The sequence below is a fragment of the Podarcis melisellensis genome (genome assembly GCF_964234715.1).
Source record: "Podarcis melisellensis genome assembly, chromosome: 10".
NCBI lineage: Eukaryota > Metazoa > Chordata > Lepidosauria > Squamata > Lacertidae > Podarcis > Podarcis melisellensis.
The window spans coordinates 42914217-42929586 of record NC_138542.1 but is presented as its reverse complement, the minus strand read 5'-3'; the positions used below and the strand labels follow the sequence as shown (position 1 = coordinate 42929586).

Here is a 15370-nt window from a genome sequence, read left to right as displayed (position 1 = left end):
GAGCTTTTCTTTTAATGCAAATAGGAGATGGAAGGGACAAAATGTTAATGCTGCCCATCTCAGTCCTAACCTGGACTGGTCCCCCACGTGGGAACCATTCACACAATTCAAAAGCCACTTGCTATTTTGGTAAAAAACAATTTAGCTCCCAGAATCAAGATGTACTAAAGACTATTTAAAAATAAACCCTGAAGACTCAGAAATGCACCTTTGCAATGAGACATCTGTGCAATTTGGGCAAGATGTTTCCATGTACTGTTTCTTGAATATGATTTATCAAGCATTTCAACTCTTCCTTATCCCTAGGCAGGAAAGAAATTGGTTTCAAAGCGATCTGGTTCTTTTTGTCTTCTTCATTAGTGGCTGGAGCAGACAAAGATGAAACAGGCTCTGTTTGTTCACTGGCATCTTTAGAAAGGTCCTTGGTGGTTTCTTGGTCTTCTTCTCCATCACTAAGTTCCACTTCCATTGTTTCATTCTCCACTTCCATTTCAGTGTCCATGGCTTCTGCATCTACTAGGCATAATCAAGAGAAAAAAAGGCTTTGATGCTTGCCGATCAAGTCCTTTGTTGGAACAAGGCGGACAAAGTGGGACCTGTAATCTAGAGCGCTCCTGTTTAAGATTTTAGCAGGCCACACCCTTCTTCCAGGATTCCCCATTCCATTCCCACCCCACTCTCCCCAACTGTTAGCCAGAATTCTGTGCCTAATGAATATGATTCACACTCAGAGAAGGATTCCTTATTAGTACAGAGCAGAGACGGGAAATAAGCAGGCCTGGCCCTGCTTTATTTATAACTCCACATAGGTTTAGGACTGGGGCATTATGTAGATATTCTGAACCAGAAACGCAGTAATTAACTTTTTTAAAATAGAAAGCAGAGATTTTAAAATGCATAATGAAACATAATGTGTTTTGCATTCAAAGAGTAATAATGGTCATGCAAGTTTATTTATTATTATATCAGAACAGAAGAATGGCCTGCTGAATCAGTCCAGTGGCCCATCTGGTCCAGCAACCTGTTCTCACAGTGGCCGACCAGATGCCTATAAGAAGCGCGCAAGCAGGACGTTGAGCACATCAGCACCCTTTCTTCCCCCAGTCTCCAGCCACTGGCCTTCAGAAGCATTACGGCCTCCAGCGCTGGCAGTAGAACATAGCCATCTAGGTCAGAAGCGATCAGGGTTACAATGCATTAGATACTAAAGAGGGTGCAGTGTTAACAGATTGTAGCAAAAAGTCACAGCATTTTAAAGCCTACCAACATTTATCGTGAGAAGCATAACCTTACAGGAGCTGGAGCCCACTCCACCAGATGCAGGTATCAGAACCTTACCTTCCTTTTGAATCATCTCAAGCTGCTTTTCAAGAGTTCCACAGTCAAAGTGAAAAGCCTCCAGCACCATAACTAGCACACTGTCAAAGAGATTAAGGGGCGGGGAGAAAAATAAAAGGTGCTAAACTCCAAAAAATGTACCACTTTTCTATTTGTAAAAGGACTGGACTAAAAGAACTGATCAAGTGAATACTTATGGGAGCACTGGGACTGAGTTTCTTAACAGGTGCTCCCTAGGCTGCATGGCAAATCTTTAAAACAGAGGGTACACGCAAAAAGCAAAGTGCAGTACAGCACTGGGGGAGGAGTGGAATCTAGTGTTCAAAGAACGTAAGCAAAAATCTCTTTGGACAAGAGCATTCCTAAATTAGTTCTTTGATATCTGGCCAAAGTGAATTAAAAGTGCTTGGGACATAAAGCTCTCTTTTCACGCAGGCAGAGGCTCAATGCTCCCATTCACACAGTCATCAGCTCGGTTAAAACAACAGCTCTACAACAGTCCACAGAGATACTATCCTTGTGTGTCAATTTCCTTATTAATGCTATCAGTATGGAGTGACTGGCATTGCAAACCCCTGCAAGGTTGCTCAGAAGCAAGCCCCACTATGCTGTTTGGTAAGTGCACACAGGATTACAGGATAAACCTTAAAACCGACATTTACAGTACCTGACGCCCAGTTTTTGATTGATCTGTCCAGTCTGCAAGACGTGTATGAAATGTTTCAAGTGATAGAGGTACGCTGACCAAGAAAGATGTCTGCAAACAGCTCCTACCATTTCAACCGAAGCAGTTATCATATTTTCATACTGAGGAACAGAAAACAACCCTTAGGGTCTTTCCAATTTCAAGCAGCACAAAAGCCTTGCCTAGACTAACGAAGCCCATGCAGGCTAGAAGACGCTTCCTTCCACATCCCCAACACTCCCTTAAAATCATGGCAAAAGTGACATTGTTGAACCAAGAAGAAAACCTAACCCAACACTTTCACATCAAAATACCCAAAAGAAGCAACATGCTTGGCAATATTCAGAGACCCCCCTCATTATTAAATTCAGAAGTTGTGAGGTGTAGTGGTTAGAGCAGTGATAGCCATTGTGGTGTCCTTCAAATGTTGAGACTACAACTCCCATCAGCCCTAGCCAGCATGAGCAATGGTCAGGTTGATGGAAATTGTAGTACAGCAACATCTTGATGGCACCAATTATCTGTCCCTGGTACCGTTTGACCAAAAGTATGCAAGCTTTTGGTTCAAGTCCTCGCTCAGCCATAAAGCTCACCAGGTGCCCTTGAGGAAGTCACATTCTTTTCAGCCTAAGCTACTTCACAGGGTTGCTGTATCAATGCAATTCTTCTAAATGAAGAGAAGGAGTACAGAGAAATAGGTAACCCTCCCTCACTGAACTATTTGGAGGAACAGCAGGCTATGTATGTATGTATGTATGTATGTATAAATAAATAAATGTACATGTATAAATAACTAAATTATGAAGATATCAGACAAAGAAGAACTCTGCAAAGTTTAGTTCCCAGAAATTGCTATGCACTGTTCCTTCTTTAAAAGGGCAGCTCGAAATAAGAGCCTTAACAAACATTTCAAATAAGTACCATGCAGGGGAGGTACTTCATTTTAAAAAATCTCAACCCAAATCCCAACACTCTTTATTTTCTCCTCATGAAAAGGGAAATCACCCTGTTGCACTTACAGAAATATGCCACTAAGGGCTATGAAATAAAAGTAGTTCCCACCATTGTATGCTAAAAGTTTACCTTAAGCATTTTCTCATCAAAAATAGTAGTAGTTGCATAAGGCATAATGTAATTCTGAAGAGATTTGGAAGAGAGTGTGATTTTTCCTTCAGCTAGTTGCTTAGCCAATTTCTTCAAGGCGCGTGCCCTTCTGTGGATCTAAGAGAGATACAAATGTTTTCACTGAGTGAGGGCCCATATTTAATTCAGTAGACCTAGGAGGTTTGAGTGTCATAATCTATCAAACGTTTCACCAGCTCTTAACAGCCGGGAGGGAGAAACGACACCTTTTTGGGTGAGCATCTTACTACAACACACTTCTGTCTATTTCTCAAACTGAGACACTGAATAAGAGAAAATACATTCTGATTAAATACATACAATTCTAGCTGCTGCCTTTTAAATGTGACATTAACAGCAAAGCTTAGCATGTGCTAAAATAGTGTGAATAACATTACAGTGGTGCCCCGCAAGACGAATGCCTCGCAAGACGAAAAACCCGCAAGACGAAAGGGTTTTTCGGTTTTTGCGTCGCTTCGCTAGACGATTTTCCCTATGGGCTTGCTTCGCAAGACGAAAGCCCATAGGGAAATCTCCGGGGACCTCTTTTAAATGCTGGCGGTGGGGAGCAAAGCCTTTCCCCCCCCCTCCGGACTTCAGAAGAGGTCCAGGAAGGCCGGCGGGGGCGAAAGGTTTTGCTCCCCACCGCCAGCATTTTAAAAGTGGTCCGGGATAGCAGGGAAGCGCTTCCCGCTATCCCGAACGGCTTTTGAAGGCAGGCGGGGGGAGCAAAGACTTTTGCCCCCCGCCAGCCTGCCTTCCCGGGAGAGCGGAAAACGCAGCGCTGCCTTCCCGCTTTCCGCGGAAGGCAGGCAGGGGGGACAAAGACTTTTGCCCCCCCCCCGCCCGCCTTCGGAAGAGGTCCAGGACCTCTTCCGAAGGCGGGCGGGGGGCAAAAGTCTTTGTCCCCCCTGCCTGCCTTCCCGGGGGCTTTTAAATCGCCCCGGGACTGTCCGGGGCGATTTAAAAGCCCCCGGACGGCTTTTGAAGGCAGGCGGGGGGAGCAAAGACTTTTGCCCCCGCCAGCCTTCAGAAGAGGTCCTGGACCTCTTCCGAAAGCGGGCGGGGGGCAAAAGTCTTTGTCCCCCCTGCCTGCCTTCCCGGGGGCTTTTAAATCGCCCCGGGACTGTCCGGGGCGATTTAAAAGCCCCCGGACGGCTTTTGAAGGCAGGAGGGGGGGAGCAAAGACTTTTGCCCCCCGCCAGCCTTCAGAAGAGGTCCTGGACCTCTTCTCAAGGCTGGCCGGGGGCAAAAGTCTTTGCTCCCCCTTGCCTGCCTAACCGGGAGAGCGGAAAACACAGCGCTGCCTTCCCGCTTTCCGTGGAAGGCAGGCAGGGGGGACAAAGACTTTTGCCCCCCGCCCGCCTTCGGAAGAGTCTTTGTCCCCCCTGCCTGCCTTCCGCGGAAAGCGGGAAGGCAGCGCTGTGTTTTCCGCTCTCCCGGGAAGGCAGGCAAGGGGGAGCAAAGACTTTTGCCCCCCGCCAGCCTTCAGAAGAGGTCCAGGACCTCTTCTGAAGGCTGGTGGGGGGCAAAAGTCTTTGCTCCCCCCCGCCTGCCTTCAAAAGCCGTCCGGGGGCTTTTAAATCGCCCCGGACAGTCCCGGGGCGATTTAAAAGCCCCCGGGAAGGCAGGCAGGGGGGACAAAGACTTTCGCCCCCTGCCCACCTTCGGAAGAGGTCCTGGACCTCTTCCGAAGGCGGGCGGGGGGCAAAAGTCTTTGTCCCCCCTGCCTGCCTTCCCGGGAGAGGGGAAGGCAGCGTTGCATTTTCAGCTCTCCCGGGAAGGCAGGCAGGGGGGAGCAAAGACTTTCGCCCCCCGCCAGCCTTCAGAAGAGGTTGGGGACAGACTGTCCCCGGACCTGGTCTGAAGGCGGTTTCCATAGGAACGCATTAATTGATTTTTAATGCATTCCTATGGGAAACCGTGCTTCGCAAGACGAAAAACTCGCAAGACGAAAAGACTTGCGGAACGAATTAATTTCGTCTTGCGAGGCACCACTGTATAGCCATTAAATCAAAACACACACACAGAGGCTTATTATTCTCACAACGATCAATGATTTGCAACTGAAAAACGAGGCAACACTTGCAAAGATTTACATTCACAGAAGATGAAGTATCTACCATCTTTCCACTATCATACAACTATTGCCCAGTGGAAAGAACAGGATTGCATTATACCTGAATATGCTTCATATTTTCAAAGAAGTCCATCTCTGGATCATGAACGTCCGTCAGCTGGACCAAGTCCTGAAACTCTGGGTGGTTTGAAAATGCTCGAATCAAGCTGGAGAGCAATGATGTGTAATCCTGCTGAATGCTCTGAAAACAGCAAGTAACAAAATACCAAGGCAAATGTGAAAATGTGTGGCTTGGTGTTTTTTTAATGCAGCCGTTTGGTTATTTCTTTTTTAGAAACACACTGAGCAAGAACAACCATGCAAGAACACACACAAAAACCGGAATTATGCTTTTGAAACTTTCTCCAGACTGACATCCACACATATTAAACATTCCTAAATAGGTTTTTGTTTAGATCAGGGGCTCTACATATTTACATTGGTACCTGAAATACTCCTGCTGTTATTTGAATGATCATGTCAGGGAAGTGTGGGGGTAGCACATGGCAAGACATCTCACGTGGCCCCACATCCTCTCCACACCATTATATCAACCCTTCCCCTAGAATTTAGCTTATTTGCCATATTTTGGACTCGTCAACATGTTGGGCTGGTGTAAACATGCTGAGCAAGGAAGGAAGGTAGGTAGGTAAGGTAATAGGAACAGTACAGAAGCATTTTGTTTATGCTTTTTAAAATATTTGCATCTTATCATTAGCCACATTGGGTGCTTTGTTCAATGAGAAGCCTGCCCACGGCCCTGTCTCATTTCAAAATACTAGAATAGGGCATCACTTGTACAATTCTCTTTCACAGTAATGTTTCCTCCTGAAATGTAACAGCAGCAGAACACAGTCGGCTTGATGATTATCGGCTTGTGGTGATGCAGAGGTGGGCTTTTTCAGCAATGGAACGCAATCTCTGATAAAATATAAGAGGCATCCCAACATGTGTTGAAGATGCACCTGTCCACACAGGCATTCTCTTGATCTCTTGACCAGAGTTTCTTGTTTTAATTGCTGCGTTTTAATGGGGTTGTTTCATGGGAAATGGAATTATGGAATACTTCAATTGTGTTATATAACTGGGTTTTATATTCTATAAATCACCAAGAAGCCTATTTTGGCATTGAACAGTATATAATTAAAAATAACAACCAGCTTTTTACCTCAGTCTTGTTCTTCAGCCCTTTTCTCAAAGCTTCTAGAAGAGTGTGCTGAATGATTTCCTTGTATTCATCTTCTGCGTGACTGATTTCAGCAAACAGGTTGATAATAGCATTCAGACAGAGGATGGCACTGTCACTTAGAGACATCTCTCCTAACTAAAGAAAGAAAAAGATTATGGCAGCTGAGATTACAAGAGATGATCCTGAAACCGTAGATTAAAAAAGACTCAGAAATACGCGTGAATATAATCATCGATAAAACATAAACCAGCTCCCCCTACAACAGCTCAGAGCAGTTGTAATGGGAGCAATAGACCTGGAAGCTTTAAATATCTGCAAGCCATATGTAAAAAGTACCATAAAACTGTTATGAAGCTCACTATGAATCAATCATATTTTCCTGTGAAATAAAAGACGATAACCCACATGCTTACTATCTTTTAAAACACAGCCAAAGTCCACACAAATAGGGATTTCCTATGCTGTCCCCTAATACTGTCAAAAATGTATTTTCCTAAGCCCCTGGGGACCCTCAGAAAAAGCCAATTTGTGGCACTGAGGGGAGATACTAAGAAGGTGGGGAGAATCGATGAGCATCAGGCAGAGGTAAGGAACAAGCAGAGATTCTGAAAGCTGCTGCCATCTTAGATGTAGGATTATTTTTGGTTCTTCCTTAACTCTCTTAGCTCTCTTGAGATACATGCTGCTGCAGGTATTTCCTCATATAGGTAATTATAATGCTCACCTAAAATAGCTTATGGCTGTTTTGCAAACATGCATAACTTCTGCGGAGGTGCCTTTTGGGTTCAAAAGGAATATTCTAATTTTTTTTTTACTAAATAATAAAGCAGGAATTTCTAATCTCATTGATGGTATAAGGGAAAAGATATGCAGATAATTGTATTTTTCAGTTCCCCAAATGATCAATTTTTTTTATAAAAAAAATGGAGAATACATTTCCAGGAGCTGTACCATAAAGGACAGATCTTTTCCACGTGGGCAGGGGCTCACCTGTATTGTATAGAAACAGTTATGCATTACTGGAATAAGGTAGTCGACATCCACTGTTTTCATTGCCTTGATATGAGAAGTGATGTCTTGAAATGCTGACAAGCGGATATCGAAATTGATATCATCAAGATGACGTGGATCAAAAGCATTCAGCTACAAAGGGCAAGAGGTTTAATAAAGATGTAAAGATCAAAATGATGACAGAAAATTTCTTAGAAGTAAATCAGGTGAAACATGACATACCTTAACTGTATCTGTAATGTATTTTAGATTGCTGTCCAAATCTGATAAAGTCTATAAAAAATGGAAAAATAATAAAAAGGCAAATTTAACAAACCTAGAATTATTTCACACATGTATCATCTACTGTCACATTAACAGCGCTTTTCTCTGAACATTCTCCAGTTCTACATTTTACTTTTTAAAAAATAGGACAACCAGAAGTGGCCACAGTATTCAAAATTCAGATGCCCCATTCTTTCGTTCCAGCGTACCACACTTTGTACTTATTTGACCAGAATCTAACCAGCTCTTCCATTATCCACTCATAACATTTTAAGTTTCAGAACTCATCACCATCCACTACATTTCCCACAGTTCCTGGAGGCTGAGGAGGCCATTTTGAAAGTCCATTGCCCAACCACTAAGAAAAAAGGAAGCAGTCAGGGGAAAGGGATTGGATAGCCTCTCAAGGGACTGCAGAGGGATTTGGGACCGGGAAGACCTCAGTGGTCCCCATGACATCCCCAAGAGGGTCACAGCTTGAAATGGATGCTCAGAGAAATCATTATGGATCAAGTTCACATCACAACCAAAATAGTGTTGAGCAATTGCTAACAAAAATGCTATAAATGTGCTACTACTGTATTCAGTACCTCAAAAACCATGCAGAGCGTCTGACGAGACAATTTGTTCTGAACAACAGAAAACAATTTTGCCAGTGGTTTGAGGAAACTTGCTGGATTCAAACAATGCTTCAGTAGATTTTGTACCGTTTCCAGGATGTCAATCTCAGTATCCTGGAAAAAAACCAGACAAATCATGACACAATTCCTCACTTACACTGAAAAATAACATAATGCAATCCAGTTCAGCGTTGTCAAGAGAGATTTAGTTAAATGTATATTAATCAAGAAACAACTTACATATTTCCACTGTGCAAAATACTTGAAAAGAGAACCGTGCTCTGTATATAGACTAAACTACAGCATAGCACAATTATCAGTAAGCCTGAACAAGACTCAGCAAGCCTTGTCCTTGCATGCTCGCCCTCCCCTCTCTTCCTCCCCATAGGCAGGAGGAGCAGTTCAGAAGCTCATTTTGCTGCTTTTGCTTAATCAATGCATGTACCATGACCATGACTCCAACTTGGCTTGTTTCAATCAAACTGTTAACTACAGTTTGTTGCTTTAGATGAAACCCCCCAACAAATAACGATTAAGCAAAAGTGAAGCTTTTAAACTCCTCCTGGCTACACAGAAGGAAAGGGAACTGTGCAAGCCCAAGGCTCACCCTGCTTTGTTCGTTTTATACTCAACTATGTTTTAGAATGGCGATGGCTAGCCAATAGCCTTCCAGATGTTGCTATACTACAATTCCCATCATCCCTGTCCACTGGTCATGCTGGCTGGGGCTGATGGGAGTTGGAGCCCAACAACATCTGGAGTCCCCCAGCTTCCTCAGCCCAGGATTAGCCTGACATCCTAACATGGGAAGTGGTTTGCACCGAGAACATAGGTTAACTGAAATCTGAACCAGGGACATCCCACTTCCAAACTTTCTTTTTTTAAACCACTCCATTATAGTTGCTCTTATATTAAAAGGGGGGGGGGGAATGGGATCCCAAAGGCACAGCAGAGCACATTGAATAACAGTGACCCAAACAAGTTAGCAGCAGACCTGGAAAAATAGTTTAGACGTTCACCAGAAAACAGCCAGACTTGAAAGAAAATGTGACTTCCCACAGGCATAAATAACAAAGCTTACCTGCACCATGTTACTCTGGTGGAGGAAAGGGAGAAGAAGACCAATCAGGATGGAGCTCTGACTCTTGTCCTTTATAAACTTGCTAATTCTATATTCAACAGAAGCAAGAGGTTAGCCTTGCACCGATATAACCACAACATCATGATTTAATTGCATATAATATAATCATCTGTTAATGTAAACTGCTGCTGATGTTCTGCTTACAAAAGGGCACATGAATGCATTAATAAAATTCTGGTCCACACGTGACTTCACACAAACAAATATGGACAACTGCAAGTCGAAGAACAGGTATACACTGTATACCTATTAGTGTATAGGTAAACTACACATATATGAATTAAGAGTTCGTGATCCCCAGCACAGAATGGATCAGAAGATTCCTGTCCAAGGTGCTGCCAATCAGAGTGGACAATACTGGGCTAGACATCCAGTCAGAACAGTCTGATCCCTTCTAAGGCATATGCTATGGTGACATATGCAGGGAGGAAGCTGCATATGAGTTACATGGAGCCAAGAAACTTAGATTCAGAGCCTCCCATGCCTGAAATGCATACAATAGCTTCCAGAGTGAACTCCCAACAAAAAGCCCTGCCCTGCCTCACCCTGAAGCTCAAGCTTCCCAACAGCCTCTTGCAGGTGGTTCTCTTGAAAACATTTTTTTGTTCACAAGTCTATTCAGCTATTTAATTTCCTATTTTAAAAGAAACCTGTCATTTTTAACGATTATTTTTATACTGCTTTATGGTATTTTACTTTGTGCACCTCCTTGTGGTTTTGTGTGAGTGGCGAGTACATTCGAACCTCCGCTTAGGTATCCCTCTGGATACGTAAACTTTGGGGTGCGAATGCAGCAAAACTGGAAGTATTTTTCCAGGTTTCGCCATGCATGCATGTACAGAAGTGCTTGACGCGCCATGCACATGCACAGAAGTACTAAACCACACCGCACACATGCGCAGAAGCGGTCCTGCAGTTGCAAATTCCTCGGGATGCGGCCGCACCTCTGGAACAGATCCCGTTCGCAACCGGAGGTACCACTGTATATAAATTTACTCCTCTCCCTCTCTCTCTCTCTCTATATACATATATAGTAAATATTTAAGGGACCCTATATAAATCAGTACTCTTTGCAATACCAAGGAACTATTTACTTTGAAAGGATGTTTAGTTCTTTGCTGACTTGTGCTCTGTACTTCTTCTTCTTCATCTTGTCCACACTGAACATAGTTTTGCTGAGATACTGAAGGATTGCAGGCACATGGGGGAGAATCAGCTTCACGCCCGTGGTGGGAACATCTGCAAGGGAGACAGTGAGTTTATTTACCATTCAGAGACGTTAAGTACTCCAAGCAGAAAAACTAAAGAATATCATCCAATTCCTCACAAATAGTATAACAATTGTTCTGGGGTTATTTCAATTTATATCCCACTTTTCTGCATATACTACCCAAAGAAGGTAACAGAAATAATAAAAAAAATGCAATGAGTTGAATCCAGAGATTCCTGTGCACTAAAGAGGGCTGGTGGAAGTCCTCTTTCCTCCCTGCCCTTCCCCCCAGCAGCCCACCCAGGAGCTTCTCCCAAGGATGGAGGGATCCTGCTGATGGGATGTGGCACCAAGTGGTGTGTTTGTGTGTCCCTGAGTGGAAGCAATTTCCACAAGCTTGCACATGATGATGGAACAACATCAAAGAGACGGGCAAGCTGGCCATATCTTCATATTATATTTTATATGAAAAGGCCTCCTGACTTGGCTAACCTGATGAAATAGGAGTTTATATCAGCCAACAATAAGCTATATGCCATAATAAAATGTCTGACAACTATAAATGTAGCTTGTTAACAGATATTACCATACGGCTCCCAGAAATACTATCATTATGGCTAAACATGGGAAAATATTGGTTTGGAAACTAGCACATTTCCTGGGAAACCGCTGAATATAGTAGAAGTTGCTACTAAAGGGATTAATTAGGAGACAAGGGAACTTGCTATCCAGTTACTGAACGATGCTTTAATTTAAATTATTTAGCCAACATGAAATGTATATGTTTGCTGCTCAAAAACACACTAGTCAATAATATTTGCTGGTCATTGCTCTTGAAGTGGATCTGTTATCTCAAGCAAGCTGCAAACTGACAGAGATCCTTCAAGCCAGGATATAAACAGGTGTCTGGGGGGAAAAAACCAAACAAACACCTGTGCACTGTCCTTTACCACAATGTAACACTTTTAATAAAGGCCCATCTTTTATCTCAAGTTCTAGAAGTTTCTGTTGGTTCTGTTTCTCTGGGACAATATACCCTTTCCATCAGAACTCCTGTTCATTGGAAACCCAGCTCTGTGACTGCAACACCTCAGCTGTAAAGCTCCCTTCCCTTATGTGGTTGCCTGATGGTTTTTGTATGTGAATACAGTTTTCATGTCCCCATGCTTTTCTATGGTTTTAGTGCTGTTTTCAGCTGTCCCTATGCCCTGCTCTTTTACTGCTCTTTTATTATTCTATCTGAGTGCTTTAAGTGATGTTAAGTTACTTTGGTGATTTTATTACTGAAAGGTGGGATAGAAATGCTTTAAGAAAGAAACAGAGGAAAGGAACCTTTTGGGTGTGAGCTACAGAATTGCTCCATTCCTTTTCTGACAGACAGGCCTATGAACGGAATACTGCGCTGGAAGTCACAAAAACCAGCATTTAGTCTAGACTGACCTGTACAATGGCCATTGGGTGCCATTGCACCTTCTGCTCTAAGGATGAAGTGAAAGCTAAATCTGGAGATCAAATTACTAGTATAAGAGGGCTCTTCAACTGTTGACTGTTATAGGCCAAAACTACAAACTGAAATCAATTACAAGTGATACCTAGTTTTGAGGGTAGGACAGAGAACATACCCAGTGAGAATCTGTGTGAAACAATACTGGGAACATTGGGAGGAAAAACACGAGACACACCATGAGAGAAGTTGGTAATGCAGCTCTCGATGAAAGTCACTCTGCCCCGCCAACAACCCATTTATTTATTATGAGTTTTTACAAATGAATTTCCATCTCACCCTTTAATACATGTACTTCTAAGGGAGGCAATAAAAACCAGTAAAAATGAAATTATAAGAAGTCTACAGAACATAACTACAACGCACCATCTAGTAGGTGCTGAGAATATTTTCTTTCACAAATTAGTTTCTAATTCTACCACACAAGCAAAATGGAACAAGCAGTTTCGAAAATATTCAGTTGCAATAGATTTGGGCGCCTAACCACCCGTACCTTCTGTCGTTTCATCAACTTCTTGGAAGACACAGTCTGTCACTGTCAAGCTGCAAATATCGTCATCGGGCTCCAAGTCAGGAGTGTTTAGAAGACTGTCAGCCACGTCCATCACAACACCAGCTGTTGCCTCACACAAGCTTTTGGCCGAAAGCAGAGCAAACACATTGGATAACACATCATATTCTGGATGTCCTGGCATTTGCTTGGCCAGCAAAGGGAAATACCTGAGGGAAAGGCAACAAACAGGCAGGAAAATACTGATGTAGCAATATCTAACTCTAGCAAAATGACTAGTGACAACATTAGAATGAAGCTCCCAACAGGTAAGGCCTAAGTCAGTGATCCAGAAAAAGGATCCAGCAGACTCTCCTCATGTTCAAAAGCTGGGGAGTGGGGAGTAGAGATGCCCCTTTCACAAGTTTGAAGGAATGTTCCATAAGGTCACAGTAGGAACCAAAGCAGGTGAAACTCCAGAATTGTCCTTGTTATGTTTCTCTTACGTTCCTACAACTCCCAGCCTTTTTCTTCTTCTTCACTGTTCAGAGTCTCAAAAATTGTCAAAAGGAGGAGGAGGACAACAGGTGGAGGTGAATATTTCAGGGCCTGAAACATTTGCAGAGAACATTACCCTTGCCCCATTCCAAGTCAGCCCTAATGCTAACTTGAAAATGAAAATGTCAAGAGGATACCGTCATCAATTTACCAGTATATAAATTGTGTTAAATAAACAAGATGTGTGCTTATCACTGTACCTGTGTATATGGTCCCTATAAACAACCAACATAAACTTTAGATTAAAAGTGCAGCTGACTTATATATATACACATAGATACATATATACACACACACCTGAGTAGCAGTATAGTAAAGTTATACCACAATCCATTGTTTCATTAAGAAGAAAGTAATTTACCTGGGGCTTCTGCTCCATATGTGAATGATTTTGAGTAAGAGAGTAGGAGAATATTGGCTCTCAGAGGCCAACCTGAGGATCTGAGGGAACAAAACAGGAGAAAATAAAATCGGGGCAAAATATTGAGGCTGTCTTAGTAGAGATGTTTACAAAAGAAGAAGCATTAGTATACTCACGCTTTGCTTCTGAAGGAACAATTTACTGTTTGCATTTATCTTCCTTTCACCACAACGCTAAGAGCTAAGCCAGGTATTTCTGCCTCCACTAACATCAAGAACAAAACTGCTAATGATGAGTGGAGCCATGAATGTTGCCGTTATGGCTTCTCTACACCCACCACAGCTAAGGTAGTCTAGCATTAAAGGGACCATCTCCAAGTACCTGAGACAGGTAGACTAGTGAAGAAAGGTTATAGTCTGAAGGAACCATCATTTTTCCCTGTTACATACTTAGAGGTGAGCCACACATGCTCACAGGAGACTTCTTCCTAGTTTTATCTAAAAAGAAGTATCCAATATTTGCTTTATGTTTCATTATCTTTGTGAGGATTGACCAAAGAGTTACTGCAGTGTAGATGGGTGACCGCTTCCACGGCCTTAAGACTGTTGTGGCATGAGAGGGCTCCTGTCATGCATGGCAGATCTGTTCCCACTCCCTTGGACCTCAGGCAGTAGGTCTAGCTGTTGTGGCATGCACACTGCCACAGTATGGTAGCACAGAGAGAGACGAGTGGCGGGTGCCACTCAGTGACACAGTTTCTCCCAACAAAGATGTGGCATTGACTTAGGAACATGTATATCTCACCCAACAAAATTGAAACTTTACATTTGTCAACTATAAACATGACGTCACATTCAAGTTTTGTGGAGATGATATAGACAAAAGCCTTTAGATTCAATAAAACTCGTGCTGTTTATGAAAGGACAAACCCAGTTTACATTGTACTTGGATTAAATTTACATACTTCTGGACTGTAGCTTGAGTGGATACACTGATTAATAAATAATAATAATAATAATAATTAATAATAATAATAATTTATACCCTGCCCACCTGGCTGGGTTTTCCCAGCCACTCTAATAAAATTAGATATTTTGTTCCTAGCATGCCCTCTGTGCTTTGACCCAAATACCACTTTCACTCCAAAGCAAGTCATTTGTGCAGTTTGGAAGATGCTAGAGGACACTTGAGACATGTGCCTAAGTAAAGGAAAGCAAGCAACTCTTCACCTTCACGCTGCCCTTACCTGGGGCCAAACCACCGCATGAAAAACTGCATCAATCTCTTCCACACTAAAGTTGTACGTTTTGAAGTCAGAGAAAAAGTCTGCTATAAGTTTAAGTCCAAGCCGCCTCAAATTTTTCAGTGGGTTAATTAATTTGAGTTGAATCTGCAAAACAAATCATAACAATCCTGTGAGGGTCTTTTTTCTTCTTCTTCTTAAGCAAAACATTTAAAGGGCAGTTATTCTTTACCACCTAAGATTTAAAAGACTAGTTACTGAATGTGTCCTCTGAACTGCAAGCAGTACCCATATGCCTGCATTGCCTCTGTCCGAGTTACACTAATGCTGCATGTCTCTGGAGTATTAATGTACATTTATATAAAGAACTTTAATCCAAAGATCACAGAATGGTTTATAACGTAAGAGCACAAAAGAAATAATATCCAAAAAAACCCCCAATACATTTTAAAAGTCCATAGATATATTGCACAGCAAATAAAGATATTGAGATCTGTCTGCATAGCACGAGAGCG

The 15370-nt window shown here is 42.6% G+C and overlaps 1 protein-coding gene across 2 annotated transcripts in view; it reads right to left on the bottom strand.

The window, feature by feature from the left end:
• UTP20 (UTP20 small subunit processome component) overlaps nt 1-15370 on the bottom strand; it is a 61231-nt gene that overhangs the window by 15291 nt on the left and 30570 nt on the right. The window contains exons 28-41 of one of the 2 annotated variants that reach the window (XM_081927912.1): nt 14859-15002; nt 13613-13692; nt 12697-12923; nt 10584-10728; nt 9430-9517; nt 8319-8462; nt 7687-7737; nt 7444-7596; nt 6433-6588; nt 5326-5466; nt 3107-3244; nt 2006-2145; nt 1339-1418; nt 209-516 (exon numbers count right to left, since the gene is read on the bottom strand). In XM_081927912.1, the coding sequence (XP_081784038.1) occupies nt 209-516; nt 1339-1418; nt 2006-2145; nt 3107-3244; nt 5326-5466; nt 6433-6588; nt 7444-7596; nt 7687-7737; nt 8319-8462; nt 9430-9517; nt 10584-10728; nt 12697-12923; nt 13613-13692; nt 14859-15002 (1995 nt within the window). The remainder of the gene's footprint in view (nt 1-208; nt 517-1338; nt 1419-2005; nt 2146-3106; nt 3245-5325; nt 5467-6432; nt 6589-7443; nt 7597-7686; nt 7738-8318; nt 8463-9429; nt 9518-10583; nt 10729-12696; nt 12924-13612; nt 13693-14858; nt 15003-15370) is intronic. The other variant, XM_081927913.1, reaches the window with a different exon arrangement.